General features: G+C 48.0%; 1 protein-coding gene across 1 annotated transcript in view; it reads right to left on the bottom strand.

Moving 5' to 3' along the window:
- The window catches only part of LOC119433268 (uncharacterized), a 22,724-nt gene extending 6,680 nt beyond the window's left edge, over positions 1-16,044 (bottom strand). Inside the window, exons 1-3 of the mRNA XM_037700418.2 lie at positions 15,832-16,044; positions 4,362-4,389; positions 1,823-1,935 (exon numbers count right to left, since the gene is read on the bottom strand). Coding sequence (XP_037556346.1) covers positions 1,823-1,935; positions 4,362-4,389; positions 15,832-15,913 — 223 coding nt within the window. The 5' untranslated portion in view covers positions 15,914-16,044. The remainder of the gene's footprint in view (positions 1-1,822; positions 1,936-4,361; positions 4,390-15,831) is intronic.
- Positions 16,045-22,826: the final 6,782 nt, after the last annotated feature.

The following is a 22,826-nucleotide window of genomic DNA, read 5'->3' as shown; positions in this document are numbered from 1 at the left end:
TAGCCATCATTCTGTCCCCGTATAGATTCGCATACACGGCCCACGCTTAATGCCGAAATACACCTACGTTTGCCGGGAGGTATAGGGCAGAAAGGGTCTAATCGCAATGGCACCTGCCTCTGCGAACTAGCGAAGCTGTTTAAGCTCGAGGATGGTCCGTCGAGTGTACGGAGCAAGACCTCCGCCTGGCGATGACGTCGCCATGCATCGCCTAGCAACGGTTCGCCCCAGCTGCACCGAGCCTCGCCACATCTGCGTGTGCCGTGACGTCATCGCGCGCGCCGCATCGCTTCGCCTTAGCTTTGCTGAGCCATGACGTCAACGCCGTGCGGAGTGGTTGCCGCGGCTGCACAGAGGCGGAGCTAAGCCGTGACGTCATTGCGCCGACCCATGGGATATATAGCTCCACGTCGCCGCCCGGCGACAAAAAAGCCCCGCTGTCTCCGCGCCGAGCACATCGCCGAGAAGATGGTGCGGGCGAAAAAGAGCGTCACTCACAAAGAAGAGGAAGCGCGGCGCAAAAGCCGCCGTGCCGCTACTTGAGAGCGAGTGAGACGAATTCGGTCCGATCCCTGGTATCGCGCCGCTGAAGCGATGGCGAAACGTCGGCGAAACCGAGCAAAAGCATTTGAGCATGCAGATACCTTAATGACCGAGTCTCCGTTGCTCCTTGGGCTGTCGATGATTCCGGGGTGATATTACGCAAAACATGGCCGAGTCTCGAAGCATAATAACCTCGCAAAAGCTTGGCCGAACCGAGATAAAGCTAGGTGGGGTCGCCAGCTTCGCGTTTGCCCAGTCTTCGCACCACTAGTGTGAAGCTGCCGATATTTTTTTTTTTCTATCTAGGGACCTTGTCCTAATTGCGCCGGCCTTTCGACATGCCTGGTATCTGCCAATGCAGTGTCCCTGCCGCGCAGCCGGCAGTTCTCTCATGTGCTGCGTTGCTCGAGGTCGCCTACCCGTATTGTTAAAGCGCCATGCGAACCACTCGGGCGACGTTAAACTTTGCAATCGCTTTCAGAGCGGTAAACGTAACTTCTTCGTCCCTGGACAATGCCTGCCAAAGACTTCAACGAATTATACCGTGTCTCCCAGCTAACGTTAGCCTAGCTGATCAACTAGAAAAAAACATATTTAAATAACGTGGTGCAAGATAAAATTTTAAGACCTACAGTGTTTGGTTGTCAGAACGCTAACGATCGACCGAATACCGTAGGTCTTATAATTGCATCTTGCACCGTGTTCTCTGAATAATTTTTTTTTCGTTGAACGGCTTGGCTAACGTTAGCTGGGACACACGGTTTATTTTATATTTGCATCACGGAGCCTATTATTTTATCGAAAATATTATGTGTACAAATTTTATAGCTTCGTAAAATCCCGGCCCCTCTTCGTATCTTCACTCGTAAACATAATGACTATTGGGCTGAACAGTGCCTCCTGCATGAGCCTGAGGCACTGTTCTCATAACGATAATAATGCGCTGATACTATTCCCTCCGAGATCCATGTCCTCGTTACCAAATCTCAGCAAAATGATTAGTGCTCACTACGGCAGGTATGGTTCCGCGAGCGCGTGGCGTCATAACTTAGAGAGCTGTCCGAACGACAAAAAAAAAGGCGTGTAGCGATAAGTTTTCGTTGCAGAACCTGCATTTGATTGTCGATAACTGCGTCAGTAGAGGGCGGTTTCAAATTCCTTTAGTTGGAAAGAAAGATTCGTGCGAACATCTCCTTTACTGATGCCGGACATATTCTGCATATTTAATCAAATGCGTTGCGGGAGCCTTAATAAAGTGGAAGTGATGGTTGATGCGTACCTTCTGTGAAGATGAGCATGTAGGCCATGACGCAGAGCCCGAGGAAGACGACGATGACAGCCGCGCCACTCCCGAAATACACCACAGCGTCCGGGATGATGGGCACCTCGCAGCTGCAGGTGGACAAAAAGACAAAGCAGCGATAATTCTTAACACAACACTAGCAGTTGTTCAGAACGTTTCTATGGCGAGCGTCAGGAGACTTGGGCGATTCCCCGCCGCTGCGGCACAATCGCCGGAAGACACGTTTCCCGAAATAACTGCCAAAATAATTGCCAACAACCTCATTTACAAAACGACACAGCTACTTTCCACTGCCACCAGCTCGTTCAAAGCGTACGAAATATATTTCTGTCTTCCGAAATTGGAATGAGAGAGAAGGATTTAGTTCGCGCAGTTTCAAACTGATTCATGCTTCATCTAGTCGCATATCTTTCGGTGCAGTGACAATGCACGATATCTTAGAAAAAAAAGATTGTTGCCTAATCTAGATTACACTTGCGCCGTAACATACGCCATGGTTAACACATTTTGAGTGCTTAAGACCAACCTCAAACGGCACGGTCTTAAGTACACAGTGGTCTTAAGTACTTCCCGCGCCGGAAGTGACGTCATGGCCGTCACCGCCCCTCCATATACTAGCGCTGGGCAATCTTATATGATGTGAAGCTTTCGTAGAGAGCGGCCATCTTTAGGCTGAACCTTCCGGAAACGGCAAAAATTTTAAAGACGTCATCACTGGACCTCCCAGAGGTTCTCGGAAGACTTCAAGGGGATCCGCTGAGATATTCCTACAGACACTTTATTAAAGCTGCATATCAAATCGGGAAAATAGATTCCGGGGGGAGGATTAACAAAGATCTATCTAGTGAAGCCGTGTTCTCCATATTAACAACAGTCCTTCTGAACAACACATTTTATCCCTAACAACAGTACATGATACAAAACTTCACTTGCGACTTCTAAGTGAGAGCGGAAATTTTTTTATTGCGTTTAAACTACAGTATAGCAACGTTCGAGAACAGAAAACTCAATCCTTCTACAGAAAACTCGTCGGGAAAAATTATGTGCATTTAGTTATCCGCTAAAGCAAACCAACAAATACACAAGAAATACCGCAGGATCAGTAAATTTGCATGCACTTATCGGCGGCGAAATTCAGGTACCAAGTTCAAATCTAGAAAGCTTGCCTCATTGTCTCAGATAAGCCTTTTTCTTTGCACCAAAGCAGTGCACAGCGACTCCACTCTCGTTAACCCAACGAAGCCGAACTTATCATTCATGTTGAGCCAGAGCGTGATACCTCAAAATTCTAATTTAAGGCTACGAATGTAACGCAAAGTACTCAGTGGCGTTTTCGATAACCTGCAGCGAGATTTCAGTTGTGGGTAGATTACGATGCTAAGTTTTAGGCAGAACATGTCATTGTTTTTTTTTGTATGTCTGTCTGTTTGAATATGCTCCCCATTACCAAAACAAAACGGTGAACGAGTCTTAATTTTACTTTATGTGGAATGGTGTATGGGGTTTCAGGGCTTAAATCAAAACTTAAGACTTCTTTAGACCTTCAATAGTATCCATAGAAGGAGTGAATACCGCCCGAGTTGATATTCCGCACTCAACAAAAGTCGCACAAGACGTTAGTGTCGACGGAAAGAAGCCATGCTGCGTTTGTTGAACTACGAGATTAAAATTTACCGACAGCGGTCGTTCACACAAACTTAAAATTTTCACGCGGGAGACAGTGCTACAACACCAAGAAAACACCTAAAGATGAGCATAGGTAACCTATTTATTTCTAAACGCGGCAGAACACAACGCCTCGCGACAGACGGATTGCGTGGACGCATACTTTTAGGCAATCTTAATTGTGTTGTTAGATACGTGTGCTTCCGCCGTGTTCGTAAACGTCTGCTTTCGTTAAATTGCCAGGCGCTACGCACAGACGACGCCTGCTGTTTTGCTTGGCCATTGTAGACTATGCCCCAGTCAGAAACGGAGCACGTTATCTAAGTTCTCACATCGATTCAACAGACGGGTCAGGCCTTCATTCACTGTTATTTGCTTAGGTTATTTTTCAGCGTAAAAGTAACGAAAATTACCGGTTTTAAACAGAGTTGGACTGTTCCTTCTATATCGGTGCACTGCGAACGTCCCGCTATTAATTGTTAACTCTGCTTAACTTAGCATCACTTCAGCGCCCTTTAGGAAATGGAAAACACGCGAAGTCAGACGCAGAAGTTAACAAGACATGGCAGCCTCAAATTTAAAGATTTTAGGGTGTAATAGCTATTGCGACCATGAACTAAGAAAGCTCCATGCCTTAATATGGCAGGAATTCACATTTGTTCTGGAGCCCCGCCACGTAAATTTCTGTGGCGGGTCGTACTCAGCAGTCTACTGCCACCTGCAACTTCAACGTGATCATCAAACGAAGACTGTCTGGTGCGGTAAAAAAAAAAGAGGGAAAGAAAACTGCATGAAAACGCAAACAGCTGGTCCGTCGCGGTGAGAAAGTTCAGCTTGACGCTTAACTTACGGTGGAGGGCGCACAGTCTTCAGGACAGCTGTGAATGAAAGAAGCCGCGTGGGATATTAATAGATCGCACTGAGCTCTGCATTATTATTCATAAACATTTTAACATCGGTGCAATTGCCCTTGAATGGGCCTCTTTATCATAATTTTTCAACTTCATTTAGGTGTCTCACACATGTTTCATTTAGATAGTGTGCCTCAGGCCAGGAAACATGACACCCGTTTATTCGACCTTCACAACGTCAGAACTCAGAGAGAAAGGAAACAACGCATTTTCAAGAATCGGCGCATTTACTAACTTTTTTTTTGTTTCATCTCTCCCGTCTATGACGACCAACGCCTTCTATACACCGCATGCAGAAAGTTAGATTACCTGTATTCAACATTATTTACAGCGACAAAAAATATTTCGGCCATGGCCACATGTCTCAGAAGCCCACAAAACGATACATCCATTAATTCAGTTCCTGAAATCGACAGACCTCAGTGAACGAGTGCATTTTAGTCTGCATCTGTGGGCGAAGCGATATACTTGTTTTCTCTGCTTTTATTTTATTCCTTAGCCTCCTTGACCCAGAGTAGGGTAGCACACCTAAGATGCATCTTATTCACCTCGTCGCCTTTCTCTCGCCCCTAACCCCCCCCCCCTTTTTTTTTTGTTCTTGCAGTTTGCCCAGCCACATTGACGCATTACAGCAATCAGGTCATAAGGTCATAAAGCGTTAATTTACTGCTTCTAATACACTTGTTGTATAATAAGCGTCTAACGTTTGCTGACCTTGGGACGCAAAGAAAAGCAGAGTACTTTTGTAATCTGGGGTCGTATTCTGTAACGCTTCGGTTTTCGAAGAATTCGGTATGCCTGCAGCTATTGGTCACCGCCTCGGTGACGCCATCACCTCCGGGCGCGAACGCATTTTTTGATGTCGTCACGCACATGTCAGTCAGGTGGAAACCGAATTTGTCGTCTGCTACGAAGCGAAGCCGCCCGCGCTGCTTCCGAAGCGCGGTGTGCCGTGTGGAGAGCCTGTGCGTGCCGTGTGCACGGGGCGAGATCGCGACACTCAGAGCAAAATGGCGGCGTGTGCGGTGCCTTTGGCTATAGTGCCTAATATACTTTGGAGCCTGTTCTCGTGCTATTAGCGAGCCTCCATGAGAGACAGCGACGACCTCGACATCGAAAGACGCCAGACTAGGAATTCAGGCGACAATTCAGACTCTCAAAAGAGACAGTGTACCACCTGTGCGAGGAACTTCTGGAAGCAGCGGAACGCCAAGTTAGTGTACGACGTCCCACCTAGCGGCATAAATGGGTCAACCGAAGTAAAATTCGCTAAGTCATTCACCGCCCGTACAACTCACACACGTTTCATAATGAAAAATATAAACCTCATCAATACCATCACCAAATTATTTCATTGCGATAGCAATTATATGGACACTCCAAAGCAGATTTCTGCCGTCGGCGTCGCCGTCGCCGTTGCCGTCGCCGTCGCCGTGAGGTTCCGTATGACGTCAATGGAGACGGAATCGTCGCCGCGCGCTGCCGAACGCTGTATGTGCGAGTGAAAGGGCGCGAGGGACGCGCGCTTTCACGGGGAGTGAACCTACGGCGGAGAACAAACGCGCGTTCTGCGCCGTGCTCCCTTAAGGGCTGCAGGCCGGTGCTTCTGGGCGTAGAGGAGTGCGGAAGCACTCACATCGCGCTTCGCAGTTCCATGTTTTTTGGTGTGTTTGGCCCTAAACACCCAGGAAAGTTCGACTCCATTTGACTCGTGAAGTCACCCGGAATCCGTGGACACCAGTTTTGTGACCCGGGAGCCGTTATTTACACCGCCACGTCAGAAGAAGCCCTCCACTACGTGGCAGCCGCGCCAAGCCTACCGATAGGTAGGAGACGCTGGCAGCTGCGCCGGTAGTGCCGGCAACGCAGACGCTGACGATGGCCGAGGCGTCTGCGCTCGACACAAAGAACGCCGACGGGCGTTCCTCTGCTACGACGGAAGAGGACATGGACCTTACCGGACCTTCGACGAGCAAGACCGACGGCATCAAGCCAACGACTACTCACTGTGAAACTATTGAAAGAACGACCACCGAGGACGACTGGCACACCGTCCTCACTTTGCGGCAAAGAAAACAACAAGCGAGAGAGAAGAAACAGGGACTAAGAAGACCCGAAGAACGAAAACCAGAGGAAAACCCACTGCGAACCCAAAGGAAAAGGAAGGGGATCAAATACCCGCCGTTTCCGAAAGACGACTTCAAGATAGTGATTCGACCCCACCAGGGCTTACCACTACGAACAATCACCACCCCGGAGATGGCTGCGGCAGTCTCATCCGCCTGCCAACACACCGTAACAGGTGAGCACTTTCTGTTACGGATAAAGCCGGGATCGAACATAGTTATCATATCAACCTCGGAACAAGAAGTGGCAGAGCGAATTCGTCGCATAACCACGCTCACACTAAATGGTCGCAATCATGCCGTAAACGTGTACGCGGCGACTGGCGAAGAAGCCCTCAGGAGAGTGGTGCACGGGATACCAGCCAGCACACCTACTGAAACGCTCATGGCCAACTTGCGGGTGAGAACGCAAGGGGCGGAAATAATACATACACGCATGATGGGGGAAACGAAGAGTGCAGCGATCACCTTCTGTGGCCCGACTCTCCCGCGCTTTGTGTATTACTGCGGAGGAGAACTAGCCTGCCACCCGTATAGAGCAACGGTGCAGGTGTGCAAGACCTGCTACAGCAAGGGGCACCGTACAGATGTGTGCCCCCAACCGGACACTCGCGTCTGCCGCATATGTGGTACGAGGGACCCGTTTGACGGACATATGTGCGCGCCAAAGTGTGCCTCGTGCGGGGGGGAACACGTCACAGGTGACCGCAGCTGTACACAGCGACTCAGACAGCCGAGAACACCCACCAGGCAACCAAGAAAGCGCTCGCCCAGCCCAAAGGGTAGGGCGATCCGATGGTTTACATCTGAGGAAGAGGAATCGGAACTTTGCAACCAAGTGAAGTCGCGATCGCCAAGCCGACACAGGACTCCGTCACCCAACGATCGAAGTAGAGTCCGAGCACGCTCCAAGACACCGCCTCCACCCCGACGCGGATCGAGCTCAACGTCCAGGCCTTCACCGACAAACAACAGCCCGAAACATCAAGCAGGCGGATCGCAGCTGCCCACTCGACCCACCACGGAACCGGCAGGACAGAAGTCGACGCCACCTACGAACACGCAGGTAAGCTGGGCAAGGGTCGCGGCTCCCAAGACCACCCCAATAATACAAAGTGAGGAATATCAGAGAATAATCGCAGAAAATAAGCAACTTAAATCCAGTCTTGCTGAACTACAGGCCGAACTCGCAGCACTCAAACAACATCTAGCAACTACGACCCAAAGCCAGAACACACAAAACCAAGCAACACAAATGCACACGGACACGACACAATACGCTACCCCCGCGGCGCAACACGGGGAGGGACAGCTACGCAACATAGAAACCCAGCTCAAACTTCTCTTTGTGGAGATAGGAAATCTCAAGCAATATGTCGACGACTCCATCAAAGGGGTCAAAAAAACACGGAAACGGGGAAACACAAGCCCCGGAGGCCGCGATCCCAAGGTCTTGTTAACGACTGACACGGAGACAAATTTTGAGAGCTCCTATGATGGCTAAACAAAACACACGCAGTCAAGAGAATCTCGAGTTGTGGCAGTGGAACTGCCGTTCCCTGCACAACAAAGAAGCTGCACTGACACAATTCGTGGAAGCAGCGGCAATTGCGCCAGATCTTATATGCTTGCAAGAAGCCGGCAAACCGAAACGCTCAATAAGAGGATACACACTCCACAAAAACACCGATCACACGGGGACGGCAATATTGGTTAGGAAGGATCTCGAGGTGAGCGTCGAAACTATACCGGGCATTGAAATACCACATCAAATAGCCACGGTATGGCCGGTAAAGCGAGGTCGCCCGAAGAACATCGTAGCAAATGTATACAGCTCGCCACGAGATCACAAGGCGGACTTCACACCAATTATCTTACACATCATGAACACCGCGAAACGAGGCGATAGAGTAGTATTGCTAGGGGATTTCAACGCCTGGCACACGGAGTGGGGTTACAGAAGGGACACGGCCAAAGGTACCAGCCTACTGAAGGCAACTCAGACTCACGATCTGATCCTCGTCACGGAGCCTGACTCGCCTACCAGACTGGGAAATAGCGTGTCAAGAGATACGGCCCCTGACCTCACTTTCGTAAGCGATGAACGAGGAGTCACTTGGACTAACCTAGACGAGACATTGGGGAGTGACCATTACATTCTCAGTGTCTCCATTCAAACGGCAAAAATAAGACATCCGATCGGCACGGCCCGTCTGACAGACTGGAAGAAATTTAGGGAATGCCAAACTGAGGCCCCGAACTTCAACACGATACGAGATTTGACGGGGTATTTACGGGACGCGGCGGAAAAAGCCTCCAGACAATTTCAAACCACACAGAAAAACCCAGTGGTCGACAACCATTTAAGCCATCTTTGGGAAGCAAGAAGAAGCCTGACCAAAAGATGGAAGAAACAGCGACACAACCGAAAGCTTAGAGAGCGCGTAGCACAACTCACGGAGGCAGCCAATGCGTACTCGCAAGAGCTGTGCACTACGAACTGGAGGAATTTCTGTGACTCTCTCCGTGGCACTCTAAGCACGAAGAAAACGTGGGCAATTCTTCGCAGTATGCTCACCCCTGCAACCACGCGGAGAGAAACGACGCTCGCGCTCAGGCGCATAGCTAACAACTACGCAGGCTCAGACGAGGAGCTACTGAACGAGCTCCAAAACACGTACGTGGGAGAAAGGGTGACCTCAACCACCACACCAAGTTATACGGGACCGGCTAATTCCACCCTTGACGAACCGATATCGTCTGCAGAAGTATACGCTGCAGCGCTGTCCTTTAAGAGGAACACGGCGCCCGGACCGGATCGTATCACAAACGCCATAATCAGAAACCTGGGCACCGAAGCTTTAGAGAAACTAACGCAGATCTTCAACGACACGGTTTGGAAGATATGAGGGTCCATACCACCTGAATGGAAAGAAGCTGAAATCATTTTAATACCTAAGCCGGGGAAACCAAAATCGCTACAGAACCTCCGACCAATCTCGTTAACCTCTTGCCTTGGCAAACTTTTCGAAAAGGTCATCCAAACACGGCTCGGGAGATACTTAGAGGGCAACGAACTCCTACCAAATTCGATGTACGGTTTCCGACATGGGGTTTCCACGCAGGACGTCTTCCTCCTACTTCGGGACGAGGTTCTCAACCCACCACCCAGAAGCATGAACAGAATCCTGCTTGCCTTGGACCTGCAGAAGGCCTTTGACAACATATCACATGACGCGATACTCACCGGCCTACAAGAAGTAGGCTGTGGGGAGAGGATCTACAGTTACGTGCACAGTTTTCTCAAAGACAGAACGGCGACCATAGGGCTGGGCCACCTACGATCCGACACGATTAACATGGCCAACAAGGGCACTCCACAAGGCTCTATACTCTCCCCACTACTTTTCAACATAGGGATGAGGAAATTGGCTCTAGCGTTGGAGGAAGACCCGGAACTTGGAGTAGCTATCTACGCGGACGACGTCACCCTTTGGGCAACTAAGGGGTCCTACGGGCACAGACAAGACACTCTACAAAGAGCGATCAACACAATTGACGAACACGCGAGAAGGGCAGGCATGAGATGTGCACCAGAAAAATCTGAATTTATACAAATAAGACCTAAAAACACCCAGCAGACACGCTCCCCCATCCTCAATCTGGAGATCAACGGAAGCCAGGTCAAACAAGTGCAGGAGCTCCGGGTGCTAGGCATGCTAATTCAGGAGACGGGCAGCGTATCGTCAACGCTAAACAAACTCAAACACACATCCAGGAGCGTATCGAGACTCATAAGAAGAATAGCCCGCAGTAAGGACGGCATGAGGGAGGACGACACCAGGAGACTGGTAGAAGCCTTCGTCATCAGCCGCATTACGTACGCTCTGCCATACCAGCTTTCACGCAGATGTGAAGCAGAGCAGGCCAACGTACTCATACGGACTGCCTACAAAGCTGCACTGGGCCTCCCTGACTGCACTGGCACAGAGCGTCTGGAGAGTCTGGGTATTTACAATACGTACGATGAACACGCCGCGGCAGTCTTGATCGCGCAGAGAGAGAGACTCAACTCGACAACCCAAGGTAGAGCTTTACTACAGAGACTTCACTACCCCTTGGCACCCCAATTCTGCGGGGAGGAGACGCACCAAATACCCAGACAAGACAGGGAACGCATACACGTGCACCCAATACCCAAGAACATGCACCCCATGTTTAACGCCGGCCGCAGACGAGCGAGAGCGGTGGCACTCGAACGGTTAAGCAACGACCCAAACACTCACTACACAGACGCAACTCCCTACCCCTCGAGGCTGAGAGCATTTGCTGCGGTCGTCACTAGAGGTAACGAAGCAATCACGTCGGCTACGATCCGTACCAAGAGCACGTCCGTGGCCGAAGCGGCGGCCATAGCACTAGCCATACGAGCGGCAGAGGGCAAGAGGCAATCTGCACACGTTCTCACGGATTCGCAAGAAGCTTGCCGACTGTTTCTCAGGGGCGTCCTCCCTCGGAGCGTCCTAGGCATTCTAGGAAAGAACCTTCGAGAAGATCACATCATCACATGGTGCCCCGCTCACGAAGGTGTACAGGGAAACGAACGGGCGGACCGCTTGGCTCGAGGACTAATTTTCCGAGCCGCGGACACATCGACCCGGGAGGAATACCTCACACCTACGCTGCCGCGAGATATCCTCGACAGCCAAAGGCGCGCAAGGCAGACAATGGCGCCACCCCACCCTAAACTCACACGCTGGCAATCCCAGGACTGGAGACGCCTACAAACGAATACATATCCCAACATACACACACTCAGCAAAATACACCCGTCCCAATACGATGACTGCTGTCCTTGGTGCAGCGACACACCAACCCTCATACATATCACTTGGCATTGCAAACAAAGACCAGCAGAGGGAAACTCACCCCTCGTTACACGCAACGAACTTGAAAGGTCGTGGGAGGCGCGACTCGCCCGGCAGGACCTGGGAAGCCAGCAGGCAACCTTGGACCAAGCCGAACGAGCCGCTAGAGCCAGTGGGGCCCTGAAGTAGGGGCTTCACCCGCAAGAACCTCAGTGTGCTATTTTAATAAAATGTTTATTCCTCCTCCTCCTCCTCCTCGCTTAAGGGCTGCAGAAGTAGGCGTCTCTTTCCTCCTTTACAATCACCATATATGTAGAGCAAACGCGCCTTCCTCCGACGAGCGAAAGACCGTGGGGGGGAGGGAAGGGAGGCGACGTTTAGCTTGGGCACCAAGTGCCTGTTTATATCAGAGGCTCCGGCAACAGTCACCAACGCCGCACGCATTTTGTGCGAACGCAGGCAAAATTTTCTTTACCAAGAAGCATTCGTAATTTGCTATATTTTCAATCGGTCTGTGACGTTCACTTCCACAAAAAAAAAAAAAAAACCTGCACGCCGATTGGCATCTGTCCTTCCACACGTTTTCAGTACGTCAACAGACCGCCCCAATGTGACGCCATCGCGAAAACCGAATTCCTCGAAAACCCAAGCGTTATAGAATACGGCCCCTGGACGCGTAGCCTGGTATTTGGATTTCCCGCCTGTGCTAGTATACGCGAACAACACAGTGTCTTATGGATTTACCGGCCACACTCACAAGCTGTTCGGAAGTTTCTCACATAATTCGGTGCGTTAACCTAAGATGCCGACTGGTGGGTATGGCATAAACGCTGCATTCTGAAAGCTCGGCTTGTCCGCCCCTACCCATGAAGCCAGGCAGCAAACGTGGCATCCGCGATTAGCTCACACCACGATGACACTGATATATCCTTGTAAAGGCCACATAATGCGTCTGTTAGAAGGGCGACCATGAAATGCATGCTGTCGGTACAAAGTGTCTCGGTTTTTTGTTTTATTTTATTTCAATTGTACTTCATCAGTCAAGCATATTGCCATGAGAATTTCACAGTACTCTGATGAGTATCTTGTAAGCAGGTTTCTCTACATGTTCATGCTGCCTTACACAAGATGATAGGCGTCGCTCTCAAAGCGCTATGCAACCTGATGGTCGCGTTCAAGCCGAGAGCATGGCGTGACGTTCGCACGGTAAGTGCGAATCAGCTCGTACGCTGATGCCTTATGTTTACTTATAACGAGTCGTCCGCCATCTTGTGTGCGTTAACCTTATTCTGCGGAGAAACGCACTTGCGGAAGTTACGAAATTCCGCAAGTGCGCTTTTTCACATATCTCGGTTGATCAACCCAGCCCGCTAGGCGGACGTCACCATCCCTGCCGCGCTCCGTGACTAGCTGCATACATGCTTTTGAAATGCGCTAAGCAGCCCTGAAACCTGGAAGTCGGCCATCTTCGGTACGGCAAGCTATGTAAATGGGAAAAGATTGCTTACAGAATTTCAGCATATCACCTAGAACTAGTTTTCACCCCGTCTCTAGAACAATTTCTCGTTTTGCATTTGTAACCGGCATAATCAGTGCAAGGGTGCGTTGTGCGTGACTGCTCTCTTCAGGTACATTGTGTGTTTGCAGCTTTCATATCACCCCAGGTGAAACAAACGCGTCGAAGCCATGCAGAATGTCGGATGTACGTTTCATGTGGTTGCATGTTTCATTCAGTACAACCGCCCAACAACACGATAACAGCCATGCACCTTAAACCTTATAAAAATATTTAATTTCCTCGCATCGCCACTTCCATGTTGAAAATAATTGCAGACTAATAGGAATATGTTTCGTCTGTTCCGTCTGTTTCGTCCTTTTGGCGTTAACGGAACGCGCTCGGTTAACACCAGAGCCTGTGTATTCTCGTTTAGCTGTGAACGAAACGCTATAACACTTATTTGCTCTCCTTTCTTTTATTCCTTAGCCTCCTTGCCCCAGAGCACGGTGGCAAATCGGGAGTGCGTCTTGTTTACCCCGCTGCCTTTCTAGCTCCCCCCCCCCCTTTTTTTTTTTTTTTTGTTTCATGTGAAGAAATGTTTGTCCCTGTCCGAGATTCTAGCTTTGGGCCGCCACTAGAAGACAGATATGAAGTTGGCGGTCACACAATGACACACTAAATGACAACTCAAGACGCAGAGCTTTCAACCAGTGCAGCAAACAAATTATAAAGGTAATGCAGGGAAGCCATCGAGATCTGCTGTTCGCTGATCGGGGGCTAGGTAGCTGTGTATCCATGCCACTTCAAGCTACTTCAGCTAAAGGTATAGAGTCAGTCTGTGCTGCGAGTCAGTCTGTATTCACGCTGACTATTATGCATGAAGAAGGCTTAGGGACGACCTCGTAATGCAAATGGGCTACGTATCTCACAAGACATAGTAACACAAGGACAACGCGTATACAATACAATAGCAGGTCTCCTGCTTTCCTTCCCGTATATCTGCAAAACGCTCCACAGCTAAAGGAATCACGTACATATCTGAATCTCATTTTGAGAAGGAAGTATACTAATTGGCTATTTCGTGCTGAACGCGCCAGTTCGTCTAAAATCACAGAAGACAAGGGACCGAAGTGTTTGGTCAATCTTTGACCGTGTGCACCACCTTGGAATGCCTTCGGCGATGGATTAGTCCAGGTCCAGGAGTCTAGTGCAGAACATGTCCGCTACCATACCCTAGCCATTGACAAGCACTATCTGTGTATTCGTCTGGTTACTATGCGCTCATGTATTATGTTAAGCTGATGCTATCAGCCGATTCGCACTGGCTAGCCAGATACCAAAGCCAGTAAAAATACTATAAGCTCCGGCAGCGGGTGGCATAACTGCCGATGCACTGTGCATGCGCTTTGAGAGAAAACTCGTTAGGCATAGTAAAAGAGCGCGAAAGACACGAAAGCAAGACTTCAGACACCACATACCGCCTGTGCAAAAGACAGCGTATAACACAACATCTTAAGATACACGCGGTGTATCTGTGTGTGTATCGCGTCTTCCTTTCGTCCATGTTTTCCGCGCTTCTTTACCATTCCAAATGTCGATGCAGCTAGCCCAAGCTTCCATCTAAGGAACCTTGCATCCCCAACATCTGGTCACCTGATGCGTAGCAGGGCCATTGCACACTAGCCACGGAAGCCGTTTCGCTCGTACTATCACGATGAAAAGAAACGCCAACAGCGAAGCGCGTGGCCGAAGCATAACTGAAGGTATAGTGCGCGGCGTCCAGTCATCACCATTAACAGGCTCGCACATCCGGTGTGATCACGCTGTGGAATGATGCACCCCCTACACTGCGATATTCTTGTGTGTAAACTGTATACAGTTTGCGCTGTCATCATTAATGCGCCATCACCTTTCCTCGTTTTCAAATAAAAGAGAAGCAGAACAGAAACAAAAAATTACTCCATCTCCCGCTAAAGGGAACCATGTGTGGAGGCGAAGCAGCGGGGAGATGGTTAGCTTGAGCGGGATATGGTTTCGCGGCAGCGGTCCGAGCGCTCATCGCGGCGCTGCACAGGAGAGAGAATGAGGCGCGCGCGCTCCGTCATTTTCATACCGCGGAACTACCGTGGGCGCCCCCAGCGGAGTATGCAGCTGTCGCACCATCTGTCGAGCGCGCCGCTCCGGATTCCTAGAGGAGAGAAAGAGGGGGAGCGTAGGAGAGGAGAGATAGGGGGGAGGACGCGCATGCGCTGTGGGGGTATGGCACGCGGGCGCCGCTCTGTAGAGTATTTATAGAGGAGAGAAAGGGGAGCGTAGGAGAGGAGAGGGGGAGGGGACGCGCAGGCGTTGTGGGGATGTGGCACGCGGGACAACAGACAGAACCATGGGCAAATGCTTCGCATTTAAAATATCGCAGTATAGAGGGTGCATCATCGCCCAGGGCGATCAAACCAGACGTGCGCGCCTGTCAATGGTGCTGACTGCACGGCGCGCACTATACCTTCAGTTATGCTTCGGCCACGCGTTCCACTGTTCGCGTTTCTTTTCATGGTGATAGTACAATATGAATCCCAAGTGTCTCGAGTGGTCAATCAGCCGATTTGGTCATCATCTATCACAAAACAGAGACCAACGCTGCAATAAGACCACGCGTGGTCATGCCACATGCTCGGTCTATGCACTATAGCACAAACAGATTGTAACTTAGTAGAAGAAGCGGCAGCGTACGCTTGCGCTGTCCGCAGTGGGTAGCTCGACCACTCTAGCCAAATGTGATTCACGCTGGACCAAGCGCGCGTCAACCTGTTCCCTTCAAGAGCAGACGTCGGTATAACAACATGGCAGCATTTCGTCGTTCTCTCGTCATGCCATCTGTACTTGCTGTTGCCGACCCCCCTCCCCAGTCTCGGCTACTCACCGATGTCCGGCACCCCTTCTGACCGGTGGTGTCCCCGGTCGAAGTAGCCGGAGGCGCCACTGCTGACCTCCGAGTTGATCATGGCTGTCTCTTGCTCCCGCGATCGGCGTACCACGGCCCTCGGTTCTTTCGTCGCCGGCGCGCGCACCGAGCTCAGACCCTGGGGCGAAGCAGCAGCGAGCCTCGTGCGTGCCGTGGCTGGAGGGTGGCGCCACCGTCGGCGCAGAGCCGAATGCAACCCGAAATCGTGAATAGCAAGAAGAAGAAGAATCAGATAACATAACTACGTACACAGAATTTCAGCACCTAAAGGTTTCGTGGAAAATTCAGTGTTGTCCATCAAGACAATCAGAAGTATAGGGATAACAACATTACGCTGCCGTGTCCCCCCAATAAACCTATATTTACATAGGATTGGTCTGACGATATCACCCTTTTGTCAACACTGCCAAGAAACAGAATCCCTAGATCCCTATTTTTTGTTATGTCACCGGTATAAATCATCAATAAAAATACTTCTAGAAATTCTGCCTGCTAAACTAAGGTTAATCTTAACATCATAAGTAATATTAACTTTCGGTGCGGGAGCTCTGGGTTTAAGCCACAGGGACGTCTTTGATGCTGTTTGTGGTTTCAGTCAATCAACTAAACGAATAAGTTATTGAATGTCCTTTTTTTAATTGAATATGTGGTACTTCAGAACATTAAGTAAGAGTTCAGGCACACAATTCTTGGCAAATCCCCCAGTGGGGGTACGAGCCATAGTATGAATCCATCATCATCATCATCATTATCCTCATTTTATTAAAGCGAAAGCATTATATGCTACATGCTGCGGAAAATCTGGCGAGCGTCCGGCGTTAACACCCGATGGTACCAAAACCCACGTGACCAAGTGATGACGTCATGTTCCAGGTGCTGGACCTGCTACGGTTCGCAATGCGAACTCCCACGGTGAACAGCCACAGCATCGGACGGACACTGCGGCCCACACCCAAAAAATCGTCTTTGCCCAATTCGAAAATTGAGTTTACCTTCGTTCAAAACCGATCTGGCACCCTTCCAAAATTGACTTGGCCCACCCCCAAAATTTTGCTCGCCAAAATTGACTTTGCCTAATTCAAAAATTGAGTTGACCCACGTTCAAACTCGACCTTTGCACCTAAGGAGACTTAAGTGCCTCTTTAAGTTTTGTTGTGACACTTCTGTTGCGATTATAAAAGAAGGAAAGCAGCCTGGAAAAAAAATGTTGTTATTTAACCAGTCTCCAAAAAGTTGGAGAAGTTATAAATAAAACAGAACTGTATTTAACCATACAGTTTTCAAACAAATAGACGACTACGATGCAAGCATTTTGATTTTCTATCAAAATCTAAAAATAAGCGTGCACTTTTCAACTTTGTTCGTAGCAGAAAAAATACTTCCGTGTCTGAACAATATTGACTCGATGGTTTTCACTGGACAACAAATGACGCAGATGTTAGAAGAAATCGCAAATGGTTTGGCGAGTAGATTCTCTTTCTTGTTATCTCCATGCACCAACTTATGAATCCGTCAGAGGATTTTACTGAGATCTCTATGTTCGAACTGGCTAAGGGAGTGGAAAGTCTGCCAGGTTCCGCCCCTGGTGCAGACAGAGTAACCACAGAAATGCTAAAAATTTTATTCAAGGCGTCCCCAGATAACCTTATAAATGTAGCAAGCTAGTCTACTCAATATTCGTCGATTTCTACCAGGCTGAAACTGGCTAAAATTATTCCTGTTCTTTAAAATATTGGTGAAGCATACACGCTTCACTATATTCAACAAATTCCTCTAACTTGTAATTTAGTTAAATTAGTAGACTGGATTCTGAATGTTCGTATTATGAAATTAGTACAGGACAAAGATGCACTTAGCCATCGACAAAGTGGATTTAGATGTTGCTGTTCTATTTGGCATGCTCAAGTGGACCTGTAAAACAGGTTACAACTAGCCCGAAGCCAGAAACAAATTGCAGCTCTAGTAACTTCAGATATATCAAAAGCCTATGATAGTGTAGAACACGAAGTTTTATTGAATCGATTAAAAAACGGTGAATTCCCTAAATTAATAATAAAATGTTTCAGGGAGTTTTTAACTGAAAGACAAGGGACCTGTCATATCACCTTTGCTGTTTTTTTTTTCCTAAGCTCTATACTGTGTCATAAAGGCAGATACATTGCGATATTGCATCATGGCAATGTCGCGATGCTGACATTGTTCATCGTATGACTTGGCATGGCATGACATTGCGTGTTTTTTTTTTGCATCAGACAAACACATTCACTCTATATATAATTGCTTGCAAACATACCTGTAGTTGATAGACCACTGAATATAACTGAAACTAGAATATGAAAAGTGAAACTAAATATTCACCTTTCCCTTAATGTCAAAACGTGCTCATTTACACTTTTTCTTTATGTTATCCAATACTCATAACGCTTACCTATTGCCTTTAAAATATACGTCAGGTGGACTCAGCAAAAATGCTTGGGCATATTATATGATAGCCAGCTCAGTTGGCGCACGCACATTAAAGATATAAATAAAAAAGGAGTGCGAGTGGTTGGTCTGCTAAGAAGGCTTGGCAACAGTCGATCGGGGATGCGAAGAGACCATCTTGTGATGATTTATAAAGTTTATGCACTGCCAATTTTGGAATTTGAATGTGTTCTATATTCGGGTGCGTTGTCATATAAATTACGTACCCTTCTGCATTGGGAAGCTCTTCACTATTGCCTTGGTTTACCTAAGTTCGCTACCAACAATGTACTATGATTATAAACATGATTACCGTCTATTTTGTGTAGAAAACTTTATTAACGGTCTAAACATTATTACAGATGTATGATTCCCCTATAAAATCACACTTCATTTTTATTTCTCAGCCTGCAATATTTTTCTAGTCTTCCTGGCCTCGGTTCCACACTCCTAAAGTCGTCTTCGTACAGGCACTTGTTGGTACCTTCAATGTACGATTACGTGAGGTGCCTCTTATTGGCAGTGAGAGAAAATCTCCAGATTATATTTGATTATATCTATCCGAACTTCATCACCCCACCTAGTTTTCTGCCGTCGTGTGGGGTGATGATGATGATCCGAACATTGCGAAACATCTGTCTTACAGTGTATTAAATGTTCTGTTACATAATCACTTTATGGAGTTATAAATAAGCGCTATCACAACGACAGATGCATCGCAAACTGAAGAAAAATCTGGAAGTGGCATTTTCTTTTCCGCTTTTGACTGGTCGTTGTCCTTACGAATTCTTGACTACATAGCGGTATCTTGAGCTGAGTTTCTGGCGTTTATATTGGTCCTACGAAAAGTGAACTCATCAATCTGGGAAGTTGTTATAGTAACCGATTCGTTATTTTTATGTTCAGCTCTCGCTGCAAATAGTGGCTCATTTATTTCAGGTACATGTAATTGTATTGTACCCTCTCACTTAACACTAATTATATTGGTATGGGCACCAAGTCCCAAAGGATGAGTTATAAATGAATTGGTAGACAGCTTAGTTAGAGCGGCCCTTTAGTGGTCCCATTCTCTCGATTCCTCCTGTGTCAGTTTTTATAATTGCTTCTAGGTTCAGGAAACGTGCAGTCATGCAAAACTCTTGGAACCTATCATTCACAAACTTAACTGATTATCGACGTTTTCTGTTCCTTAGGAGTAAAAACTTCTACCCTACTAGAAGAGTTGAATTCCTGTTTAACAAATTCCGCTGCCGTATGCGTACTATATACCACTATTTCCATCAATCTATCCGCCGGGGTGGCTCAGTCAGCTAAGGCGTTGCGCTGCTGACCACGAGGTCGTGGGATCGAATCCCGGCCCCGGCGGCCGCGTTTCGATGGGGGCGAAATGCAAAAACGCCCGTGTGCTTGTGTTGTAGTGCACGTTAAAGAACCCCAGGTGGTCAAGATTAATCCCGACCCCTCCACTACGGTGTGCCTCATAATCAGAGCTGGTTTTGGCACGTAAAACCCCAGAAAGAACAAGCATTTCCATCGATCAGGTCTGGCGTCCTCCGCCTTGTGCTCATATTGTGTTGAGGATGTTCAGGATGAGACAATAGAAAACGTGCTAAAACACACATACTAAGGACAAGTTTACGGTGCTGGATTGAATCTACAGCCATTCCCGATATTTTACCTTTGGGAGCCGCCTCTCTAAGACATTATCTTGGGGATGTGGTGCAGCTTTTGTGAGGTCTATAATTGAATCAGGACGATTTCTTTGCTAAATTCTTAGGCCTTTATCTGACCTCTACTTTTATCTTTTCGAAATTTCTCATTAGTGTTTATTCTCTAATTATTTTACTAACTCACACAAATATTGGCCAATCCCCCATGGTATAGTATGAACCACTCGTATAAGAACACGAACCAACCAACTGTTAGGCCTGATACACCATTATAGCGGCTACATTTCGGAGACAAATGTTCCTGCGTGAAGCTTGTGCCCCATCTCTAATAAAAGCCCCAGATTTTTAAGAACCTAAATCACATCCTTGAAACAGCAAACTCTATGAAACGCGAATACTTAAAATCGCCATCACTACACTATGCTGTGCAATACTATTTCTACATTTTAGATGCCAAGCAGCTTATGGTCGGGGCTATGTCACTCCCTCCCTCCCTCCATCCATCCATCCGCCGTGCGGCGTCCACACCCCTACTGCGCATGCGCATCCTCCTCCCCCTCCTCTCCTCTCCTTGTCTCATCTCCTCTCCTCTCGGCATTCCTCCTCTCCTCTCCGACGCTCCTCTCGTCTCCGGATTGTGCAACGAATGGCAACACCTGCGGCTCCGCGCGCGATAATGCGAAGCAGCTTAGATTAGAGGCGTGACCGTAGGCGCTGCATACTCCGCTGGGGGGCGCCACTGTAGCTCACAGTATTATTACTCAAACAACCACCAAGATAATCTGAAAATAAAGGGGAAGCGGAATGCAGCAATAATGAAACACAGAGCACTGTGGGGCCACAATAAGTATGAGGTGGTGCGTGGAATCTGGAAAGGAGTAATGGTGCCAGCGCTAACATTCGCAAATGCCATTATATGCTTAAAATCGGATATATTGGCGGGTTTGGAAGTTAACCAAAGATCAGTAGGCCGGTTGGCTTGATATCCTGATGGAATGCGACGGGATCCACCCAGCGAGAACCGTGGGTAACGTGCAACTCCCAGAAGCGCTTGGTTTCAAAGTGGAAGGAAACATAAACAGATCAGCCGTAGAGGTCAGCAAGAGCCGATTGGAGTACTGGTGGAAAAAAAGCAGGGAAAAGATGGATACGACCTGATCTCTTAAAATCATAGGCAGCGGCACAAGGTAAATATTTGAAAAAGAAAAATAATAATGAGAGGTATAGCAAAAATGCTAGATAAAGAACATGTATAGTATACCTGATTAAATCAAGCAGGCTATGTGACTATTTGTCGCCGCCCCGTTTCAAAGGCGATGCCAATAAATCATCATCATCATCATCGTGTAATGACGCGCGCGCGCGCGCCGCTCCTCTCATTCTCCTACCGCAACGCACGGTAAATATAACGGTAGCTACGTACCTCAACCTAACGGAAAGGACGAACTGAAAATTAATGGGAACTTGAGTCGACCCCATGGCTGCTTCGCATACTACTCAGGGTTCCCCTACGGGAAGATGGTGTAATTTTTTTGATTACACTGAGCTGGTCTGGCACTATCACCGAATTGTTATTTTGGAGGGATAGGATGAGACAACATATATTTTTGATTGCTTGTCAGCTATTTTTTTATTTTGAAAAATAATCCTAGATACACCGTTCTGCCTTCTTCTGCTAGGTATAATTGTTCCAAACTTATTATCCTTGGGTGCTTTGACTCCTGCGCACAGTAACGGGGAATTTTTGCGCTGCCATCTATAGCATTTTCTTCTAAGTTCAATATTTCTTTCAAGTCTAACTTCAGGCCTTAATGTTTCCTTTTATTTACATCAAATTGGGTTCTATTTGTTTTATTTTTTCTCTTTTACTTCTTCATTTTTTATAACGTGGTTATCTCCAAACTATCTCTCTTTATAACCAACCTATCCTCCAATTTTCTTTGAATTTTTTTATACTTCTTCTACCTGGTCTTTGGCCAATACTCCAGAGTATGTTATCATCATCAGCAACATCGCCGCCAAGGTGTCGATCAACCACTCTTCACACTGTCTCTCCTCCCACTATCCTCGCCTAATTTGAATACTGGGAAGACATACACATAAGAAGAGGTTCGTTCGGCCCCTTGTCCACCAACATTGCTTAGTTAGGTAGGCCATGGAGTTTCCCAGAAAAATTGCTGCAGGAAACTCTGCCATTAGTGGTCTACAGGAGATGCAAGAATGTCGTTCAACCATTGTACTGTAAACAAACAGCGCAAAAAACACGGACAAGAACTACTACAACTAGTCCAGCCCTCGGTCATGATGCAGCCGGCGTAAGAATGGGGGTGTAAGACGTTTATTTGCCAAAACTTCGTCGTTCTGACTTCACAAGGCTTTGTGAGTCGGCGAATCGATGAATTTGAACAAAATATTGTGCTACAAACGCAACAGTTTGTAGGCATTATGCATATGCGCAAAAACTTGTCACCTTCGCCTGCCCTTAAAAACATAGTTGTCTCGATATTTAAAAAAGGTAAGGGATCAAAAACGCCAGCAGAACATTTGAAGCCACTAGCACTAACATTAGACAACTCAATCCATCATACCCGTGGCAGCAGAACGATAGCAGCGCCGGAGTTCCCTCTACTGATTTTCTTGTAGGCAACTGTGAGGCAGGCTATGTCTTGGCCTCACGGAGGTAGACGACGGAGGAGCACCTGTGTGTAGGCGCCGGGTGGCGCCCTGCGGCGGGGCCTTACTGGCTTTCCGCGGCTCGCCGGGCCTGAGAGCACCTGCATAACCCGGACAAGGATGCGGGAGATAAGGACGGGCTTTAAA

The sequence above is a fragment of the Dermacentor silvarum genome, chromosome 11, assembly GCF_013339745.2.
Source record: "Dermacentor silvarum isolate Dsil-2018 chromosome 11, BIME_Dsil_1.4, whole genome shotgun sequence".
NCBI lineage: Eukaryota > Metazoa > Arthropoda > Arachnida > Ixodida > Ixodidae > Dermacentor > Dermacentor silvarum.
The sequence above is the reverse complement of the archived record's forward strand: the minus strand, read 5'-3'. Positions and strand labels throughout refer to the sequence as shown.